The sequence below is a fragment of the Aspergillus sclerotioniger genome, assembly GCF_003184525.1.
Source record: "Aspergillus sclerotioniger CBS 115572 chromosome Unknown BO94scaffold_6, whole genome shotgun sequence".
Lineage (NCBI taxonomy): Eukaryota > Fungi > Ascomycota > Eurotiomycetes > Eurotiales > Aspergillaceae > Aspergillus > Aspergillus sclerotioniger.
In genome coordinates, this window is record NW_020290996.1 from 207,840 (window position 1) to 229,356 (window position 21,517).

The 21,517-nt window shown below is 50.8% G+C and overlaps 7 protein-coding genes and 1 non-coding gene across 8 annotated transcripts; 4 read left to right on the plus strand and 4 right to left on the minus strand.

The window, feature by feature from the left end:
• The first annotated feature begins 206 nt into the window (after positions 1-206).
• BO94DRAFT_342319 (uncharacterized protein) lies at positions 207-5,265 on the plus strand. Its single transcript, XM_025607046.1, has one exon. The coding sequence runs from the start codon at positions 260-262 to the stop codon at positions 5,153-5,155; it is 4,896 nt and encodes a 1,631-aa protein (XP_025470196.1). The 5' UTR covers positions 207-259; the 3' UTR covers positions 5,156-5,265.
• Positions 5,266-5,654: 389 nt separating this feature from the next.
• BO94DRAFT_543655 (uncharacterized protein) lies at positions 5,655-8,008 on the plus strand (the record flags this gene model as incomplete). The annotated part of the gene is given in 14 exon segments (XM_025613145.1): positions 5,655-5,757; positions 5,780-5,877; positions 5,961-5,983; positions 6,065-6,089; positions 6,111-6,135; positions 6,164-6,281; positions 6,301-6,407; positions 6,739-6,789; positions 6,864-7,050; positions 7,102-7,250; positions 7,332-7,435; positions 7,556-7,665; positions 7,769-7,900; positions 7,930-8,008. 14 exon segments carry the CDS (start codon positions 5,655-5,657, stop codon positions 8,006-8,008), a joined length of 1,311 nt encoding a protein of 436 aa, XP_025470197.1.
• A 2,505-nt stretch (positions 8,009-10,513) lies between these two features.
• BO94DRAFT_582820 (tannase-domain-containing protein) lies at positions 10,514-12,847 on the plus strand (the record flags this gene model as incomplete). The annotated part of the gene is made up of 7 exons (XM_025615502.1): positions 10,514-10,806; positions 10,856-10,904; positions 10,953-11,249; positions 11,297-11,313; positions 11,613-12,011; positions 12,078-12,304; positions 12,621-12,847. 7 exons carry the CDS (start codon positions 10,514-10,516, stop codon positions 12,845-12,847), a joined length of 1,509 nt encoding a protein of 502 aa, XP_025470198.1.
• A 649-nt stretch (positions 12,848-13,496) lies between these two features.
• On the minus strand, positions 13,497-15,219 carry BO94DRAFT_543657 (uncharacterized protein; the record flags this gene model as incomplete). The annotated part of the gene is made up of 3 exons (XM_025613146.1): positions 13,497-13,595; positions 14,135-15,120; positions 15,192-15,219. 3 exons carry the CDS (start codon positions 15,217-15,219, stop codon positions 13,497-13,499), a joined length of 1,113 nt encoding a protein of 370 aa, XP_025470199.1.
• A 634-nt stretch (positions 15,220-15,853) lies between these two features.
• On the minus strand, positions 15,854-18,005 carry BO94DRAFT_563849 (flavin-containing monooxygenase). Its single transcript, XM_025614380.1, has 3 exons — positions 17,996-18,005; positions 17,219-17,927; positions 15,854-17,174 (listed from the first exon to the last, which is right to left on the minus strand). Exons 2-3 carry the CDS (start codon positions 17,826-17,828, stop codon positions 15,937-15,939), a joined length of 1,848 nt encoding a protein of 615 aa, XP_025470200.1. The 5' UTR covers positions 17,829-17,927; positions 17,996-18,005; the 3' UTR covers positions 15,854-15,936.
• Positions 18,006-18,047: 42 nt separating this feature from the next.
• On the minus strand, positions 18,048-18,433 carry BO94DRAFT_342340 (uncharacterized protein). Its single transcript, XM_025607047.1, has one exon. The coding sequence runs from the start codon at positions 18,327-18,329 to the stop codon at positions 18,105-18,107; it is 225 nt and encodes a 74-aa protein (XP_025470201.1). The 5' UTR covers positions 18,330-18,433; the 3' UTR covers positions 18,048-18,104.
• A 291-nt stretch (positions 18,434-18,724) lies between these two features.
• Positions 18,725-18,795, plus strand: BO94DRAFT_t89. Its single transcript has one exon. It is a non-coding gene; the product is annotated as a tRNA-Gly (tRNA).
• Positions 18,796-18,891: 96 nt separating this feature from the next.
• BO94DRAFT_342379 (phosphate transporter) lies at positions 18,892-21,327 on the minus strand. The gene is made up of 4 exons (XM_025607049.1): positions 20,865-21,327; positions 20,707-20,814; positions 19,422-20,658; positions 18,892-19,375 (listed from the first exon to the last, which is right to left on the minus strand). The coding sequence occupies exons 1-4, from the start codon at positions 20,925-20,927 to the stop codon at positions 18,987-18,989; spliced, it is 1,797 nt and encodes a 598-aa protein (XP_025470202.1). The 5' UTR covers positions 20,928-21,327; the 3' UTR covers positions 18,892-18,986.
• Positions 21,328-21,517: the final 190 nt, after the last annotated feature.

Genomic DNA, 21,517 nt, shown 5'->3' on the forward strand with positions numbered 1-21,517 from the left:
GTAGGAAATGACACGTTAACCAGCAATGGTGCGTATGCGTCATCCTGTTTTTATGTGTGTGAAGTAGGAAAAAGGGAATGGCTGTGGGCTGATGGAAGTGCAAGGCTGAGGCCAGACGGTCGGCGTCCCCAAACAGGCTTAGCGGCAACAGGCTGGTGCTGACCTTTTATACCTTCAACCGCCTTTCGTTCACCCAACTCTCACTTCCTCCCTCCATCTCTCCTAATACATCATCTTCCGTTTTAATTGACTCGAAATAATGTCGGACCTCGGTTTCCGTCCTGATCTCTTCCATCTGACTCTCCGTGACGCAGCATCATACTTCCAATCTCTTGTTACAGTCAACGACTCAGAAGTATGGGCAACCAAAGTCAATGCCGCTCTTCTAAGCTACGTCTATCATTGTGGTCTCATTCCACATAGCTACGGGGTATGGCTAACAGTTGCATCCGAGCGATACCCATTCCTCCTGCGTACTGCACTCCTGGACAAAACCTCTCGCGGCGTTCGCCTGGCGGGTATAAACAGTCTGAAAGTCGCACTTAAATCGCCCGCATGGCGGACACAATGCTGGGATGCAATTGGTGGAGCCTCTGGGTTGAAGCGGGTCTTTGACCACATCAGTGTCCGTGAGGTCAGGGCTTTGGCCAAGGTTATTGGTGGCTCAGCAACAAAAGACGACGTTCGATCACAAGCGGTGGAAGAACTTGTTGATCTCTTGATACCAGGATTGACAACAGACCAGAGCCCAGTTGTGGTTGGTCGGCCGCTGCTTCATGCCCTGATTCCGCTTTTCTGGGGTTGTCGCGATGCGTTTCTCGCCAAGGCGTTGTCGAACAGTCACGCGGATGAACTCCCCGTGGATTACATCCTCCAGCACCTCGGTAAATGCCGGACGAATTTCCTTCGACGAGTGGCTACCTGTGATGTCTCTTCCCATTCACATGTACGGAAGAGGTTGTTAGAGAGCGATCTCTTGCTACGCATTACCCGATCCTCAGAGCCTTATTCTGGATCTCAAAGCTATCGAAGCAATGCGCCAGTTCCAGGAGTGTTGGGCTTTGGCTTTGAGTTGGTGAGATCTTTTGGATTGAGACCACCAGACAGACGAACCGAGGAAACCATTCTGGAATCTTACGCAGCTATAATTGATGGGGCCATTCGCTTGAAAGCCGACTTCTCTGATGTCCTGGCCTTTCTTGAATCTATCATGACGACCAAGGACAGGATTAAAGCAGGATTATCAATATGGGAACGCCTCTTAGCTCAAGTGGTTCGGTTTTGGGCCACCGCGGCATACCCCGAGATCTCAATCAAGAACGATATCTCACCCGCCGAGCGTCAACGAGAGCTATCGCACCCATCTCGGCCGCAACCTACACACAAGACGAGATTGGAGGCTGTCCTCATAGAGGTTCTTACAGCAGTTGATGACGAGATCTACTACTTTACCACGCTTTCGAACATGCTTCGCGGTGATTTCCGTCCCTACATGGAGAGCATACCCCCAGAGGCACGATTGCCCTTGGCGAGATTGATCTTCCGTCACTACTGCAATCTCGGGTTTGATATCGACTCTCCAACTCCTTCTAGCAAAGAGACAGCCCTGTTGCCGTGGAGTGCCTATTTTATTCTCAGCCTCACAGAGGCCGACTCTAGAAGGATGTTCCAGCGAATCCAAAGCTCCTGGGGGCGCGAAATTGCTTTGGTATGTGACACACGGCAAGCTCCGTGGGTCAACTGGAAGGATGATCTCGCTTGGTTCAATGAAAAGCTGATTGAAGTGGACTGGGAATCCAGAAATCCCCATTGCGAGAATCAAAGTCCATTGGCATTGTCAGTGGTTGCTGACTGTAGACTGAGAGCAGAGAGGGCTCGAGATGGGAAAGAAAGACTGGATTGGGCCAAAAGAGCGATCGATACGGCCCTCATGAGTAAATCAGTTTTTGTTTATCGGGAAGCTGCCCAGTGGACAAGCCGCTTCGCACACGATCCGAACACAAGACAACCATTGGCTCAATGTATGTACTCGGAAGATGCGGCACTTGTGTTATCTATTGTTGAGCTGCCTCATCATTTCTATCCATCTCTCGAGACGCTCAAGCAATTGATCGGCGAGGCCAACTCGGTGCTCGCTTACCATGTTGAGGCCGCGCAGCAGATGTTGAGACAACCGTCATACAAAAATGGACAGGATTTGGGTCTACGACAACTAATTTGCTCGGTCGCGGAGCGACGTATCAACAAGCTCAAGCGCTTATACTACCTGGGCTTAGGTGACGAGGATCAGCTCGTTGAAGTCTTGCTTGAGTCGCTAGTGCCTGTCATTTTGAATTTCGAAAAGGCAGGAACGTGCAAAGGACGCGAAAGGCTGGGATGGAGCGGTCTTGGTGGTGTACTTGATAATATGGCGTGCCCACCCAGGCCGTGGAAAGGCATTTTGGTCTTCTTGGACCGATTGGCGGGCCATCGCGACACTATGTGGACAAAGGAGCGTTCGCAACGTGGGCCAAAATTGGCAACTCCGAAGGATGGATGGCCGAGCGGGCTCCCCATTCAGTACCTTTTGCCATCTGAAGACTGGACTTCTGCAGCACTAGCTAACGAAGATGCTGCTCCGTTCGTCTCTGTTCGAGTGAGGGATGTCATCTTCAGTGATCCCAGGACTTGCGCACACCAGATCAGCAATGAGACACAATCGCTCGGCTTATTTGCAGACAGTCTCCCGTTTTCCATCCAGTCATACGTTGGGACCGGTTCTCACAGGGAAACAAGGGCCGACCACGTTTGGAAATACTACCGTGACTCGACACCATCCAACATCGGCCATCAAGAGACGTTCAGAGATTGGTTTGTCGATCTTGCTCGATCGAGGGGCCTATCTAAACTACGGAATAAGCTTCGCCCAGCCCTTCCACTTTCCCTAATCAATTTTGGGGATTCTTCTTGTGATCATGTTGTGGAGTGGGATCCCAGATCAACCGAGGCACAGGAGGCACAGGAGGCACAGCCTCCGCCCGTTACGACACTCCAATATCGCTTCAGCGCCTCCAAGGAGGATGTTTCCCTTGAAAACTGGGCCGATCGTGATTTTGAGCCGGAGCCCTGGAAGACTGCAGACACAGATCTCATCGAACTATGGTCTTCGGGAGATAATTTTGCAAGATATTCCCTCCCTTCCCAAGAGGCGCTCGTGACATCTGTCCTTCTCTTTGTGGAGCAACAGGTTGAAGACCAACAAAGCATTTTATGTCAAGCCTTTCCCGAAACGAGCCCTTGCGTGCGATTTCCGGCAGTAAAGTTGAGCAGCCGCTTTCTGTCCGCTATTGATGACTCCGATACGGCTGTTGACGCTGCTTTTAGTGTCCTAGATAGGCTATTGACCATTGCACCATCCTCAATCCTCTATGCTCTGGGAAAGTCCCTTCAGAGGTCCCTGTTCCGGCTTCCAACTACATCTGCCAAATACCTTCTAGTTGAGCGATGCGCGTATCGCATCATGCAGTTGATTCAAAAGTCTGATCAACCCATATTAGCAGTTGGTCTTGGATTCAATGTCATCCAGGAGCTTCCTGATGCATCATCGAGACATCGAAGTGCCCTGACCTTCCCTCTCGGAAGGGCTTTGGACCACGAAAACGCCGAAACCATGCTACAGAAATTTGCTGACTTCATTTTGGGCTCGCTGAAGAAGCAAAATACCGCGGACAAAAGTCCAGTCAAAATTACCACCATCAAAATGCTGGCTCAGTTGGTAGCGCTCAGCAATTTTATCTCGACGGCATCTCAGATTAACATCCTCCGCTCCTTGTTTGAGGCCAGTGGACACATCGATGTACGTGTAGCGACCTGCAAGGCACTGTTGCGTGTCGCCGTTACCAATAGCGGCAACCGAGCGCCATATCAGCTCTTCAAAACGTGGACGCACGCTGCCGCCCGGCCAAACGAGAGGATCAATACGTCCGAAGAGGATTGGTTGAAGGCAGAGCAAGACGGTGACTTACCGGAAGTCAATGCAGATCGACCCCTGCTGAGCCTTTTCGCCGAAATGGCCCCCGAAATGCTTCCATCCAGCTACCTCGAAGACTACTTCCAGACAGCTCTCATTCCACTGGTCCAGGAGCTGAGTCGACAACATAGTCGCTGGATGCGTGCGTTCATTCGGCAAGTTGGATCCGTACCCGAAGGACCTTCCGTCGATAATATCGGGCCTTTTGATGACAAGTTGACCGAAAAGCTCATCGACCGTTGGTTACTATACCTCCCCAAATCCTTTCTCTTAGAGGATCGTATATCCGCATCTGCATATCTCTTCTTCGTCCAACACAAAGCCCTGAATGAGAGACTCAACTCCTCTGATAGCCCATGGCGCGGCACCAATGCAGCCAGCCACTGGTCGAAATTTTTCTCCGGGAACCGAACGTTGCATGAGAGTACCAGGCTGCGCAGGTTCCTGAAGGGAGATTTGGAATCCAGGATTTCCAATGGAATTAACAAAGAGGATGCCATGGAGGAGTGCTTCGAGCGTGCAGCCATCGCCACTCGCAACCCATATCGTTTCGACGAGGACTTCTACCTCCGTGTATCAAGCAAAACATCGGTACGCGAGATCGATCTCTTAGATCTCCCCAACGAACCGTCCCTGTATTCTTTAGGCCGAAGAATGGTGGAGTACGCTGAATCTCTGCGAACTGAGGAATGGACGCAGGATCCAGCCCGCAGTCCACCAATCCTCCCGACCCCATTTCAGATGCAGCTATACCTGATACCCTACCCACACCTCCACCCATTGGCCGAAGACCGGTACGAGAAATTTGCGACCTATGTCATTCGTCTCATTGACGAGCACATCCACGACCCCTCTCATCTTGCAAATGGTCATAAACTCAGCTATGCACTTGTCGAGGAAGTAAAGGAAGCAGACGTGTGCGCATGCATGCTGGCCATCGGACAGAATCTCCATACCACGCCGAACCCGCGCACGCAGTTCATCAGGGCTGACCTTGCCGAGAATCTTCTAGACAGGCTGGAGCGATACGAGTGGAATTCAGAGGTATTGTGTATGATTGGGGAATGGAAAGCAAGTCCTGTGGAGTGGGTGAGAGGAATTGGATGGAGTAACGACGGGCATGTTGAGAATTTGGTATTGCGGTAATACTTTTCGCAGCTCAGCTGGCAACTATTAAAGTAGCTATTGATACAATCACACCAACTTAATACTATAGCCACTGCACAGACACGCGTCCAACTATTAATAGATCACCCATGTACCTCCACCAGCCACTTCCACCATCATCATATAATAACACAAGAACCATGCACCTCGGGAAGCACAGACTACAGGCCACCCACTAGAGCCATTTTTTATGCACCTTAAGTATGCACGGACCAGAGCTCCGCACAGGATGGCTTGAAACCAGCATCCATTAACCAACCAGATCTGTATGCTATGGCCCTCAACTACTGCACGGACCATGTTACCACTCATCTCAGAAGCACAGACCATGCAAATGGGTCAAGAAACAGGGCGTAATGCACCTCCTGCTCTAAATATACGGGACATAAACCTCTCTACCCAATCATATCCTTTAGGGATAGGAGGTGCGGCATCTGGACATCCGATGAAGTCGCTCTAAAAGTGTGGGTCACATACAATGTTGACCAATGGGGTTTTGTTTGGGGGTGAGATGCTCATTCGCGGTGAGCAGACAAGCGATGAAGCCGCTCTAAGCATGCAGGGGTCGTCCCCCTCAACACGTAATTTCCCTTGTCGTTGTAGAGTGCGGTATCCAGACATCCGATCGAGTCGCTCTAAACATGTGGGTCTGCAGCTACTCTACCAATCACGATCCTCGTAGAGAGGAGATGTCAACTGCGGTATGTCTGCAGCCGATGACGTTACTAACACTGAACCAAGGTTTCTTTGCTACTGTGAGGAATTTCTCTATGTACACTACTAGAACTATTTATTAAACGCTATCACGTGAGTATGTCTCGGAGCCAGCTGAAATTGAGCCAACCTGCCCAGATGGTGTAACCGCGGCATACATGCTTTCCGATGAAGTCGCTCTAAAGCTGTGGGACTTGCAGTAAGTGACCAATCATAATAGCATATTGGCGGGGATGTGAACTGCGGTAAGCATGTATGTGATGAGGCCTGCAGGGCTGTCCACCAATGAGATGTGTTCTAGAGGCGAGATGTCAACTGCGGTATACATGCATCCGATGGAGTTGCTAAAGCCGCGGGTTACATGTTGCCTATGTCTGGGATGTGAACTGCGGTATGTATGCTTCCAGTAGAGGCCACCAATCATGGGCCTTCCAGAGGGGAGATGTCAAGTGCGGTATGTATGTTTCCGATTATAGCAAATTGCCTGGAAGAGATAGGTTATGTGTCTCTACCAATGGTAAGTCTCTCTCGGGGGAGATGTGAACTGCGGTATGCATATATGCGAAGAGGCTGTTCTCAGACAACCAATCACCTTTCTTATAGAGAGGAGATGTCAACTGCAACAAGCGTGTGTCCGATCATCGTAGTATGTTTCACTAGAAACACAACCCCTGCTTTCCTCAACCAATCAGAGCCCTTCTACAGAGGAGATGTCAACTGCGGTAATCATGTATCCGATCGAGCTGCTCTAAAACTGTAAACCCTGCATCTTTCAGCCAATTAGATTTGCTCTACGGGTGAGATGTGTGAACTGCGGCAAGCATAGATGCGAAAACGTCGCTCTACAGATTGTACCTACTGCCAATCAGATGGAGTCTACATCGGGGATGTGAACTGCGGTAAGCATGCGCCCGCAAAAGTTGCTCTAAAACATAAACCCTGCATCTTCCAACCAACCAAATCTCCCTAACAGAGGGGATGTCAACTGCGGCAAGTACACACCCGACAAGTCGTTCTAAGCATGCAGGGCTAACGCCTAGCCCCAATCATATCTCTCCTACAGGCGAGATGTCAACCGCGGTAAGCATATATCCGAAAGGCCACTCTAAAATCATGATCCCTGCTCCAGGCACCCAATCACATCGCCATAATCTCTGTAGGTATGAAGTGCGGCAAGTATAAATCCTACACAATCACTTTAAACCTACTAGTATAACCCCTGTACCTGTCCACCAATCATATCTCTCCAATAGACGGGATGTCAACCGCGGCGAGCATGTATCCGGCCAAGCCACTCTATTCATTAACCCTGCATATCCCTACCAATCATATCCCCTGTACTGGCGGGATGTCAACTGCGGTAAGCATGTGCCCGACACAGTGACTCCAAAATCTTGACCCCTATACTAATCACCCAATCGCAGCGCTGTGTCTTCTGTAGGTATACAGTGCGGCAAGTGTGTAACCTACATAATCACTCTAAACCCACATCTCCTATATCTATCCACCAATGATACCTATTCCACAGGAGAGATGTCAACTGCGGTGAGCATACATCCGATGAGTGCGGTAACCATTCATCCGGTGGAGTTGCCCTATGCATAATCTGTACCTCCCTACCCAATGACATCACTCCCGCGGGTGAGATGTTAACTGCGGCAACAGTGCACCCGAGAGCTGCAGCAAGCAGGCATCCGAATAAGTTGCTCTAAAGCTGCAGGCCTGCATCTATCTACCAATCATACCTCTTCCACAGACGAGATGTGTCAACTGCGGTAAGCATGCATCTAACAAAGTGCGGTGATCATCCATCCGACGGAAGTTGCTCTAAGTACTATGCGTGGCCTGTACCCCTATCCAATGACATCTCTCTGGCAGGCGAGATGTTAACTGCGGCAACCATACACCCGTCAACATTTCTCTGGGCATCAGCCTGTATCTATCCACAAATAACATCTGTTGGGACGGACTTTCGTTCCGAGGCCAGCGGTATATCGCTTTGGTCTACTGGTATGAACGTGACAACATCCCTTCTACAGGTGGGATGCCAACCGCGGTAACCATGTACCCGACAAGCGCAGCAATCATCCATCCGACAGCACTGTTCTGATGCTCTAAGCATCTGCGGCCTGCATCTATCCACCAATAGCATTTCTTCTACAGGTGAGATGTCAACTGCGGTAACCATGCACCCGATGAGTGCGGCATCCATCCATCCGACAGACTCGCTCTAAGCACACAGCCTCCAAGCCTATACCAAGAGTCCAGCAGCATAGAATCCCCTCACCTACAAGCCCTGTTTCCAATCTTCCAAGTCCCAACCATGGGGGGAAACACTTCATCCATATGAAGTGCGGTAACCATCCATCCGACAAAATGGCTCTAAGCATGCAAGGCTAGGGAAGGAACCAATAACATTCCGCCTTTGGTGCAGGGATTAGCGCACGGGCCAACAACTCCGCATGGTGCTAATGCATGTAAGATGCACGGACCAAGTAAGCGGGATGAATCTCAGGGGGAATGGAAATGGCTCTACGGAGTACCCCGTAAGGTGTGGTGTTTCTTGGGTAGTTTTGGGGGATGTTCTGATGGTTCTCACGGTCGCATATTGGTTCTAATTGGGGATTTAGGTTCAAGGGGAGTGATTCTTCATTTTGAGGTCTTATTACGCTTAATGTGCTGTTTGATTGGATGAAGTAATGAGAGTTTGCTGAGTCGAAGCAGGATACTATCGGCTGCCCAGAGATATATAATGCTTAAGACATATATAATGATGGTACTACGGGTTAAATGTAGACCAAATTCAGGAGCGAAAGCACTGTGGTTCTATTTAAGCTAGCTAAAAGGAAGAAATGTAGCAAAATGGCAAGTCTCCATTATATCAAACACCTAACATTTCATGACGCATGGCATAAGACCGCCACGAAGTCGTCTAGTCTCCGTTCCACGACACATGAACATCCAATCCCCCGTGCTTATGGCTTTGAAACGCCGCAACAGCAGGTTCCTCCGCTGGGTTCCCGTCCAATTACATCTAAATCCTATAAGCAGCGTGGTCAAGGTGAATTATGGAACAGCTCTATCACGCATTAGCCTTCTCCAAATCCAAAAGGCAAAGAAAAAAGAAAGAAAGAAACCCACCTATGCCCCACAAGTCTAAACTCGTGCACCGAGATAACCCGTAATTCCCTACCCTACAGCCTTCTCCACCCGATAACTCTCCCAGCGCAGTATGAGTCCCATTCATCCTCGCCGTATCACCAGCAGCAAGGCAAGACTGTCCACACTACAGGCAATGTATCGCTTACTCTGCTAACCTAGATGGTAAGTACATTGATGGATATAATCACCCCTGGAAACTGCTGACAGGCTGCCGCCTGAACGAGTAGGTAGTAGTCGAATACTATGCGCTTTGGCGAAGACTTCTGTCGCCCTTACCAGACGTGACGGACGCACGCATTGCTACTGGAGTATCGTTTTGATCTCACAGTCACGGCTTTTCGACGAGCCGGGAGAAATTTACCCGCCATCCCAGAGCTCAGCTGCCTTCCCTGCCATACAGTTCCTACACACTGCCTCCAGGGCTGGTGAAACAGCCAGCTGGTGGATTCGCGAATCCAACCCAGACGAATAGCATGGAACCGATTCACAAGGATCGCGTACGACAACTGTGTTCATCGAGTTGCGCCAGAAGTTTCCCTTAAATCATAAATATCGGAGCATTAAAGTCTGGAATTTGACCTCACAGAACTTGGTTGAAGGATGAGAGTATCGGGCACCATGGCTCCTGACTCGATTATCGTACCATGCCATCATCTGCATCCTCAAATATCCGCCTCTGCTCACCATGCAAAGTCAGAGGATGCAGAATGTTTTCAAAGAGTTCCTGCACCATACAGCTTTTGCAATTTCCAACCATGTCTCATGGATACGATACTTGACCGATCTTACGATCTCGAGGAAGTTCTCCTCATCTGATTCTTTAATCAGGTATTGTCTTGCAGTTAAGCTATTATGTAGTTTCTCACGACACAAGGATACCAGCGCAACAAGTCGGCAAAACTTTGAAGAGTTTGTCGGATTATCTCCACCTTAATTGCAATGGTCGTCGGCAATTCGATTGGTGGGTGTCTATGACAATGCCTCGACCTGATTTTTACATATCTTAGGCATCAAAGCAGCAAGATCTGGCCAACGAGATGTTCATATTGTCGCAATTGGATGCAGCGTGATATCAAGCCATAGCTCATGGCATCCTTCAATTACCCCTCTTCTATGTATGTCGCGGGTAAATTCTCTTCTGTTGGAGATGCTCGGTCTTGGTTTCCGGATATGGCATTTCGCTGGACTATCAGTCCGACCTCGGGCAGTTAACACCCGTTCCACTTTGATCCCTTTGGTTCTACAGTCTGCTCTGGAATCCGGGGCCCCGGGAAGTGCGGGATTAAATCTCAGACCTCGTATGGGATGCAGCAGTGTGGTCTGATAGAATATTGGGCTCCAATGGCGGAATTCCCCTACACAACTGGACCTTTGTACTCTCAGCCAGGCCTCCATTGATTGAAGGCATTAAAATATATATAAGACGGCACTCCTCCTAATATTCTACATCCAAACACCACCATGACCAAGACATTTCTTATCACGTCAATCCTGGCGACTCTTGCCCGCGCAGCAATCGACTACACCTGGGACGCAGTGTCTGCCATCACCCCTTCCAATGTCAGTCTTTCTTTTGTGCAAGCAATTCCGGAGAATGGCACATTCGTGGTTCCTTCAGGCAATACTGGCTGGCCCACGAACCCCATCCATCTTCCAGAGCTGTGTGCCGTCGGTGCCACGGTGCCAGGAGATACACAGAATGGGACGTTTGGATTTGGTCCATTTCTGCCTGTGCAGTGGAACGGGCGGACATTGTAAGTTCATACCAAAGGCAATGTTCTCTATTTAGACTGATCTATTTAGGACTGTGGGAAACGGTGGTCTAGCTGGAGGTGTGAATTGGGTTGATATGGTTGCTCTTATCATGCTTCTCTTCTTGAATACTCCTGACGAATAACAGGGAACGGGGGTGAAATACGGCCATGCTGTCCTTTCAACCGACAACGGACACAATAGCACATCGACTGATGCATCCTGGTCGTACCAGAATCCTGCAGCGCAGACCAACTTGGGGGGGAGAGCTCTGCATGAGACGGTCGTGTATGGAAAGGAGATTACGGAAGCGTTCTACGGAACCGAGCCAGCATATCACTATTATCAGGGCTGCAGTACGGGTGGTCGCCAGGGCTTCAAAGAGGCAGAGATGTTCCTGGATGATTTCGACGGTGTTATTGCTGGAGCCCCTGCTTGGTGGACGGTGCGTCCTCATCTACCTCCTCATTTATCACAATCTAATAAGCATAGTCCCACCAACAAATCTGGTAATTCTGGCTCGGCTACGTAAACTACATCTCCAACATCTCCATGATCCCAGTGGACATGTTCGACGTGATTGGAAAGGAAATCCTCAAGCAATGCGATGGTCAAGATGGTCTTGTTGATGTAATCCCCCCATTCACTCCCCACCTTCACCACAGGCATATACTAAAAATCACAGAACGTAATATCCAACCCCTACGGCTGCAACTTCAACCCCGAACCTCTCCTCTGCATGCCCACCACCATCAACACCTCCTGCCTCACACCCCCCCCAACTCACCACCCTCTCGACCATCACCAGCCCCTACACCACCCCCAACTCCACCCTCTTCTTCCCCTCCTGGCTCCACGGCTCCGAACACTTCTGGTCCCTGAACATCGACTCCGGCAATCCCAACATCATCGGCCTAGGTTACATCCAATACACACTCGGTCTAGGAGCAACCTGGAACTGGCGAGATTACAACTCCTCCATCCAGACTCTCTCCTCCACCTTGAATGCCGGCCAAGCCGATGCCTCAGATTACAACCTCACCCCTTTCTATCGCTCCGGCAAAAAACTCATCCACTATCACGGTATGAGCGATGGTGGTATCGCCACGGGGGCAAGTTACTACCTCTATAAAGAGATTGATCGGGCGATGAGATCCAGTGGGGGGGAGTTGGATGAGTTTTATCTCTTTACTGATTCGGGGGATGGGTCAATCCTTCTCTTTCTTACTCTTACCTAACCTTATACTTGATTAGAAGAAACTGATAATTATAGACATTGTGTCGATACAGCAACCTACGTCAACGCCCCCTACTACATCGCCGGCATCAGCATGACCAACAACGGCCAGTACTCTGTACCAGGATATCAAGACCCGAAACACGATGTTCTTCTGGCGTTGATGAACTGGGTAGAGAACGGCACCGCCCCGAAGGCGATCATCGGTACGGCGTATGAGAATTTCACTACCATGGAGAAGATTACCCGTCAGAGACCGATCTGTGCGCATCCTAAACTGGCTAAGTACCTGGGGAGTGGGGATGTTAATAGAGAAAAGAATTGGCGGTGTGAGGGGTTATATTAGATCTTCTATCCCATCTTGTGAATATAAGAAGTCTTATTATCGCCATTCCCCCATACAGAAACCCTAACATAGAGAAAAGAAAAAGAAAGAAGTTAAGGCAAAACAGCAACCAACCCAACCAACCCCCCAATAGCGGCCAGAGAGCCCTCACCGCATTAAGCAACGCCCATTTCCTCATCAACCTCACCACCTCTTCCCCATCCCCACCCACATCCCACCTCCAACATCCTTAGTACTTCTCTCCGCCAACTCCATCAACCTCCTATTCGTCCCCCCATCCCACCCCCGTCCACGGAACAATCCCCCCACCAACGCCGCAGAAACCATATACGTGGAGGAACTCCCCCTGGGGGCGATCGCCGCCAGGGTGGTGGAATTTCTCGTCGACCAGGCCAAATACAAGAATGTGGATGTGAGGAAGAGTGCGAGGGGCGGGACGCGCCGTTTGCCGGTTTCGTAGAGGGTTTTCCATTGTTTGGGGAGGGTGGATGTGGATGTGGGGTTGGTGGTGGTGAGGAGGGAGGGGATGGTTAGGTAGGTTAGGGAGAAGATTGTTCCTGGTTTTTTGTTATTGGTATTTGGTTGGGGGAGGGGGAGGGGGCAGGAGGAAGGGGAGGGATGGGGGGAGGGGGAGGTACCGGATAACCAGGCGGCTCCGCTGAGACCTATTGCTTGGGCTATGCAGAATGTTGGGGGGAGGGTGCTTGTTGTGAGCATTTTGTATATGTATAGAACTATTTTTTTTGGTTTGGGGGTGGGGGTGGGGGTGGAGTAGAAGGGAGTAGGGGGTGGTTTTATAGTATTGGAATAGATAGTCATGAGTCATTGACATCAGTGAGGAGTTTATTTTCTTGTTGGAATCAGGGTTGTGAGGATTTTTTGTTATTTCCGAGAGTAGTAACTAGTAACATGGAAATACTACTGTGTATGTTATAGTCATGTCGTGCCATGTGGTTGATGACCCACATTCTTCCTTGCACGGTTAGCTGAGTAGCCTGAACTTTGAAGAATGTTGTGGTTGGTGGGGATGCTCGCTCGGCTTTTGCCGGGTTTTGTGGGGGCGGTCGGGTTTGGAGTCAGTTGTCACCATTCTTGCTGACTTGCTGAGTCTATTCCGTACATTGTAGGTTTTCAGGGTCGTAAGACCCTGGATATAAATATTGAATTGGTTCTGTTGTCATTGCATATATCTCACTCAGTTCGTACAACTGTACAGTGTATAATAGTCATCAAAATGCATTTACTGTGTTAGGCACATCGATGCGTTACGGGCTCCCATTTGGTATTCTAAAGGTGGATTTCGCGATTTCACATTTTATCAACTATGGTATGTAACTGGTGCTCTACATGTGTAGATAGTATCTTATCTGATTGTTAAGAGTAGTAACCAGCACCAGAGTGAATGAAGAGCTTGATCCGGGTATACTGAATGAACCAGAGCAAACAACTAGTAAAAAAACTAGGACAGACAAGTCAGGTATCACCAAATCCATAATCGCTATACCGAAATATGCAATACCTGCAACACGGAATCGGAGCGGAGGTAATTATCCGTATCAACTCCCCACCCACCCACCCAACCAACCAACTCCTGAACCCAACTCCAACAAATCCCCAAAACCCAAAGAAAAAAAATCAATCACAACCACCCCTCAGCCCTACCCACATACACCCCCAACGTCAAAATCAGCGTATACACCTCCCCTCCCTGTCCCCGTCCCAATCCCAGCTCCTCCAAAAACCTCACCTGTTTAGCCTCCCACCCCCCAACCCTTAGCCCCTTTTTCTCCAACCCAGCCAGCCCCGACCGTCGAACTCGCGGATCCGCCCCACCACTAGTAACGCACAACACGAACCGGGGATTCTCATCTTCGCAAGCCTTTCCATTATTAGCGTTGTTGGTATTGGCATTGGCATTGGCATCGGAGTCGGTTACTCCCGACGCCGACGACACCGACGCCGAGACGGGTCTCCGCCCTCCGGGAAAGCGTCTTCGCCATTCGAGCGTGATTCCTCCTCCTCCGTCCTTGGCACCAGCACCAGCACCAACACTAGTGAATTTGTATCCTTTGTGGGATCGTGTCACGGTCCAGGATTGTTGTGTCGAGGGGAAGAATATCTCGTCTGTTACTTCCCCTGTAGTGGTATTATTATTTGTCTCCCCTTGTTGGTTTTGTTGCCGTTTAGACGACGATGGAGAAAGGTAGATAACTCCCGCGGTGGTGGGATACTGTAGTATTTCCGATTTCGAGATTGCGTTGCCGTTGCCAGCACCAGGACTGGTACTGGGACGGGTGGGAGTAGAGGCTGGAAGATTGGTGTATGCGTCACTCTGTAGGATGTAGATGTCCCGGGCGTGGAGTTTGCGGGGACATTTGGGGAGGGATTTTCCCTGGATGGGGGGTTGGTAGATATCGAGGATTGGGAGGACGCGGTGGGAGGTGGATGAGAGTTGTTGGATTTGGAGAAGAAGACGGGGGAGGAAGCGTAGACGGGGAGTGAATTTTGGGGGTGGGTGGGCGAGAGGGAAGGTTTGTTTGGGGGTTTTGGAGGGTCTGATTCTGATTAGTTTGGATACTTTGGGGGGAGCGGAGGGAGGAGGGTTACTTTGTTTGGCTGTAGATGGAACTTTCTGTGTCGCTGTCTTGGGAGGACATGGTGTATAGGTACTAGATTCAGTATCTAGGTGGTAGATAGATAGGTAGGTAGGAAGTGTAGTATGGATAGGATAAACTGTGATGAAAAGAAGACAAGCCACATTTATGTATCCCCCTCCTTCACCAGACAACTAGAATCAATCGTACTCGTTTCCATCGCACGGACAGTTTCCATTCATGCATCAACCTACGGAGTACACCCAAGCTTATTCTTTTTTTATCGGCTTGGCAAACCACTGGGCTGAGGCACCCTAAGATTCAGCCTACGTCGGAGGTTCTAATTCGCTCCCCGGAGGTACTGTGGGGCCGGTATTGGCAGATTGGGATATCGGATACGGATACGATCGCTGCCGAGAACTGGTTCGAGGTTCCGTTTCGCGGTACGAGTACGACTTATTAAGCGGTTTTAACTTCACCCCTGGTGCAGCGGCAAATTGAAACATCCAGATTGAATGGTCGATGCGGTCCGGACCTTAGATGGATGCCTCCGTATTCGTTTCCGATGGGGGGTTTTTGTAACGGTGGGTTTGGGCTTGGCTGAGGCAGTGTCGGCGCCGATGTCCGATGCACGGGAGGGAAGGAGGATTGGGGCTGACTCGTGGAGAAGGATTCTGTCAGATCGATGAGAATGCCTGTTTGGGATTGCTTTGCGGTGAGATGACGGTCAGCCTTGTGTGGCTGGCTTATGGATTGGGTTAGGTTAATGTGGAGTTAGTTAGTACTTCTTTGTACTTAAAGTTGGTGGCTTTCCCCTGTCATCAAATCTAAAATTCTTTCTCAGGGTGGATGTTTGGATGTGCATGCTTTCTGGGGTTTATTTTTGTATCTGGCTGGATTCATTGCTACGAGCTGACTGCTTCTTTGTACAGCGGTTTTATCTTGGCAGCTGTGCTTAACCATCATAGGATGTAACCCCCAGCTCCAATGCCTTGATCTGCAGTGCCAACAGCCGCGAGTAATACCGACACAAAGCCAGGTTTCCTCCCATCAACCATAGTCCCGGATGGCCTGTCCGGCGCCACATGCGCATCTCTCCCCTCTCGTCGAATCCCCACACATCATTCACCTCGGCGCCCTCGTCGCCAAAAATAATCCGTGCCTGCGTTGACATGTTCTGGTACCCCGTGGCTAGGATGATCTCGTCCGCTTCGAGCTCCGTTCCGTCCGCGAACCGGAGACCGTGGGGGAGAATCTCCGTGATCTCCTGGCCCTGCTTCACTTTGACTTTGCCGTCGACGATCAGCTGGCTGGCTCCCACGTCGATGTAGTAGCCTCCGCCCCGTTGTAGATACTTTACTAGTAGACCCGCTTCGTTTGGACCCCGGTCCACCTGGAAGCCGGCTCGCTCTAAACCCTCCAGTGTTGCCTGGTCTCTCTGGTTCTGTAGTCGGGTGATCTTGATCTGCTGCGCCTTGAACAGCTCCGACGGGATGCTCCAGAGATAGAGATCGGCATCCTCGTTCGGGGGGCCGTCTTCCTCATACAAGCCCTTGAGACCGATGTCGACGATCGCCTGCGACGAAATCACGCATGTTGAGCTGCGCTGCACAATCGTCACATCGTATCCCTTCTCGTAGTAATCTTGCGCAATGTCGTGACCGGAATTGCATGCCCCAACTACGACAGCCTTCTTGCCTTTGGACTCGGGGTTGGCACCGGGAAACTCGCTGCTGTGGCAAATGCGATCGCCTTGGAAAGAGTCGATGCCTTTGAAGTTGGGTAGGTTCTTCTTTCCAGAATGACCAGTGGCCTGGACGATATACCGAGGCTGAATGGTGCGAGTCTCCACCGTGCCGTCCTCCTTTCGTCTCTGCAGGTCAATCGTCCAGACCTTCTCTTGGCCATCCCACGAGGACTTCTTGATGCCCGTTTTGGTCCACACATTCAGCTCCATCAGCTTGGCATAGCACTCGAAGAATTCGGCAAGCTTGTCCTTGGGGGTGAAGATGGGCCAGTTCGGAGGGAATGGGACGTAGGGAAGGTTGTCAAACCACACCGGGTCATGCAGCACCAGCTGGTGGTAGCGTCGGCGCCAATTGTCCCCGATGCGATCCTCTTCGTCGATGACCAGCGCATCAATACCCAGCATCTTGAGACGAGCCGCGATGGTGAGGCCAGACTGCCCGGCACCTGTTCGAGTTAGCTGGTATGATGATGCGGAACAGGAAACCTACCGACGACCAGGACAGTCGGGGACTTTCCCTCGGCATTGATATCGGCCGTGCGACGATCCTGCCAGTTCTTGCGATCCGGGTTCTCACCATGCTGCGCGCCCAGGGGTCTTTTATGGTCCACCGCCTCTGCGTGGTCAACAAATCCCACCATGGACGTGAAGAAGGTGAAAATCTTCCACTCGCCATCCTTCTCCGCCAGCCGTACGAGGCCCCTACCGTTGCTGAGTGAGTCTGAAAGCGTGATGAAGAACAATACTCCAGTGACATCTCCAAATGCGTCAATGGGCCCGAGATAAGGTCCCTTGAATGGCGATGAGCTGTCAATCTCAATCTTGCTGGGGAGACGGGCAGACTTGAGGAGGCTGAAGATGTTATCTCTGCCTTTGGCAGTGTGAAAGTCCCATGTCAGGCAAAGATGGTCTCGCCAGAAACCGTCTTCGAGGAACAAGTCACAAATCGCCTGGACATCTCCCTTACTCAAGGCCGTGTTGATCTTCTCGACGAGCTGCGACGCGACCTGGGCGGCATTGACATCAGTCGACGAAGAGGTCTGGGGAAATTTTCCCACAGGGACATTGAACGAGCCGGGCTCGACGTGGACTTTGGACATTGTGTTTGTGTGCAAGGTGAGGTCGTGCGGGGTTGGATTGGACTCCCGGAGAGCCGAGGTTTGAATGTTGTTGGGGACCCCGCTTCTGAGATGCAGCTACTACAGCTGAGGTTAGTAAGTCTCGTATTGGCCAGCGCCACTGACCTCGGTGGTCTTCGATGACTAACAGACTTTGACGACTTGACAATTAGATGCAGATCATGAGGCCAGGGGGGCTCGGACAGGCTTATATAGAGGTGGAAACGTGACCTACATTACTGAATGTTGTAGGAGGCATCACGATCGACGTGACACGACATCAAGTGGGGTTACTGAGGGGTAACGAAGGGTTGCATTGCCGCCTTGAACAGTGGTCAATTGAGACTGGAGGAAGCAAGGGAGGAAAGAATGGAAACGAAGAGCAACAAGAAGAGTATCCCATGTTCCGCTCGGGTTGCATAACGGCATCAAACGGATTGGACGGGGAGCTGCTGGCACAGGGGCTCGAACCGCGGCCCTCATGTACCATACCTGTTCCCAACTCACACCCCGCTCGTGTAAAAACCACTAGACCGAAAATGTTCGCTGTTGTGGAGACAGTCCAGACCGATTTCGATAGTTTCCAGCACTATCACTCAGAGAATGAGTAAAGAACCAATTCATCCTTCCCACGCAGCACTCATTCTTCAACATGCCCTTTGTCCAACTTGTGTGTGAAGCTCGTTAGCGCTAAGCAACACTAAGTGGGAAGCTCACCAAGCTCTGGCTTCTTATTGGTTCTTCAATTTACATGTAATGTGACCTGACCTATGTTGTCAGTCCTCACCGCTTCGCAACTCCTTGGGCTGCATATTAGATGCGTACTGTATATCTTAATGGAACATGATGTCAAATAGATACTGTTTTTACATTCAGAAGCATCATTGGTCTAGTGGTAGAATTCATCGTTGCCATCGATGAGGCCCGTGTTCGATTCACGGATGATGCACAGCAATTTCTTTTTTTTTTACTTTTTTATGCTGCGGCTTTGGGTCTCTCGGCTCTTTTTTTTTATCTTCATGACCTTTCAATTGGACTTATGGTGCTTCGGTATGATATGTAAGTTGATGTATATGCAATAAACTAGTAGAGAGTGATCCACCCAGATCTAAAACTGAACCACCAACCATGCATGCCAAGCTAAGAGACAACATCCCTTCTTCTTCTCCTGCTTTGACTAGCATACCGACTTTCCAAACACAGTCGACCGAGAGCCAGTGTCTCCAGCGTCTCGGTTCTCCCACCCCACACCTTTCCCCTCCCGGACCCATCTGATTTCCTCTGTATCGGAGGTATCCAGCATGTTACGGCCGCTCCAAACAGCATGCATGCTGCAAATACAATCATAACGTAGCCGTGGCGCCGGACCGGCTCTTCTCCGAAACCTCCGCCGAAATTGTAGTACGCAGAAAAGATCTGTACCACTACCGAACCGATTTTTCCCGCCCCAGCACTGATGCCGTGACACGTGGCGCGGTAGCGAGTGGGGAAAATCTCAGCGGGAATGATATAAGTTGTGGCGTTCGGCCCTATGACAGTTAGCCATGAACTACAAGTATCGGAGCATAGGCGTACCAAAGTTGAACAGTGCTTGTCCGATTACGTACAAGACCACCGCCACAGGCCCTTCTTTTTGTATACTGATAAGCATGCTTCCGAGGGCGATGAAGAGTGCCGATAGTGCGAGAAATGAATATTTCTGCAAAGCCACTCTGTCCAGTTTGTGGATCACCAAGATAAGAAGAAGGCCGCCGATAAAGCTGCCGACGTTGAGGATAACCAGGGCATGAGTGCAACACGCGAAGAACATGTCGTAGACATTTGCCAAAGGGCTGTCATCGGTCTCCCAGTAGGGTGCCGGGGCGCTCAAGTGCAGTGACCCCCAGGTCTTAGCCAAGAATTGTGGGCTCGAAAGACTGATGCCGTAGAAGCCAAAGTCAAGGAAAAACCACGATACAGACGTCGCAGCAAGAGTACGCCAGTTCCCCTCCACCCAGAAGTATTGCATAATGTCCTTTCGCGTCAAGTGCCAATGTGAGTTTAGGGTCGCAGGCTGGAGGATGCCCGTTTGGGAGGTGGAAGATCGGTCTTCCGCCGTGATAGTGGTCAATGAGATCGCCGGTTGCGGAAGGTTGTGCCAACTATCAGCTTCGAGGGTTGGGGAGGGGGAAACAGAGTTGAGATTGGTAAAAAGCATGGTTGCATCGAATTCCGTCGTCACAGGGTCATCGTCTATCTCCATGAGAAAGCGCGGAGACTCGGGGACGAAGAACCGGAAGCAAGTAGCTATTGCTGCCGGAATTACACCGATACCAATCACATAGCGCCACATCCTATCCACGGACTTGGTCATGTCATCGGCATCGCCGCGGCTGGCGGCAATGACAATCAGTGATACCAGGTTGGCCCAGATCTGCCCCAACGGCTGCATGAAGAACACGGAAGCCATCATTCGTGCGCGATGCTTAGTAGGCGCAAATTCACTCGTGATGACAGCACTCAGCGGATAGTCTGCTCCCACACCGATGCCCACGACGATGCGCCACCATATGAACCAGGCATATATGTTCATCGAATCATTCTCGCCACGAGAGGCCATGACAACGCCCAGGGTTGACGTGATCATAAGGATCAATTCCAGGCCGTACATCTTCTTGCGCCCGTTTCGGTCGGCCAGATACCCGAACAAGATCTGCCCCAGAAGTGTGCCACCCAATGTCGCGATGTTGAACAGAGTGATCTTTATTGACGAGACTTCCTTTCTCCAGTACACGTATGAGATCATCGGAAGGGCCATATTGCTTGCAAACAGCTGCATAAGTCAGACCAATCAATTGGACCAAACAGCACGAAGACTGACCGTGTATCCATCGAGAAAGAACCCAACACCCGCAACGAAGACGACTAAGAGCTGGAATCCCTGGCGGTCGATAGTATCATACACCTGCCGAGCTCTGACCTCTCGGTCCTGTCGTACCACCATCAGTCACCGGTCATAAGCTTGGATGAACCTCATACCTGCTCATGCTCGAAATCCCGAGCTCGGTCGGTCTTGTACCACCTTGTGCGAAAGTTACCCATGGCAATAGAGTAGTTGTATGAAATCAGATATTATGTAGACAAGAGCAATCAATAGATGACATCATGAAGGGCCATCACATGCATAGAATGGAGAACGATCCTGCGGCCCCCAGATCGAGGATGGGGGCCAGAGAAAAGGATCAAGCATGATTGAAAGAAAGGAGAGGGTGAGAGGGGTTGGCCAGGCCCACCATGTGTCGGGAGCACAACGGGGGCAGCCTCTCTAATGCAGGAAAGTTTTGACTACCGACAGGCGGACCGGTGATTGGCAGACTCGGGGCCGGTGCGTGCAGTAGCGGCCGATGCGGGACGAGGCGCATGGGGCAGTGACCCAATTCCTCGCTCCACGTGCGGCACGTGCGGGCACGATGGGGACTCATTGGGGCCCACCTGCCCACTTGGACTCCTCGGGCAGATGAACGTGACGCCACAAGTAGCATGATCCCGGACTACACTCGGTGCCTAGCCATTGTCCGAGGTACCTCCCGCACGACACGAGGCAAATTGGCCGTTTGAGTTCGCCCAGAGATAAAAGAAGCTAATCGGGAGCCCGTCCCATCGGTCTGCGCGGGCACGTGCTCGTGCTCATG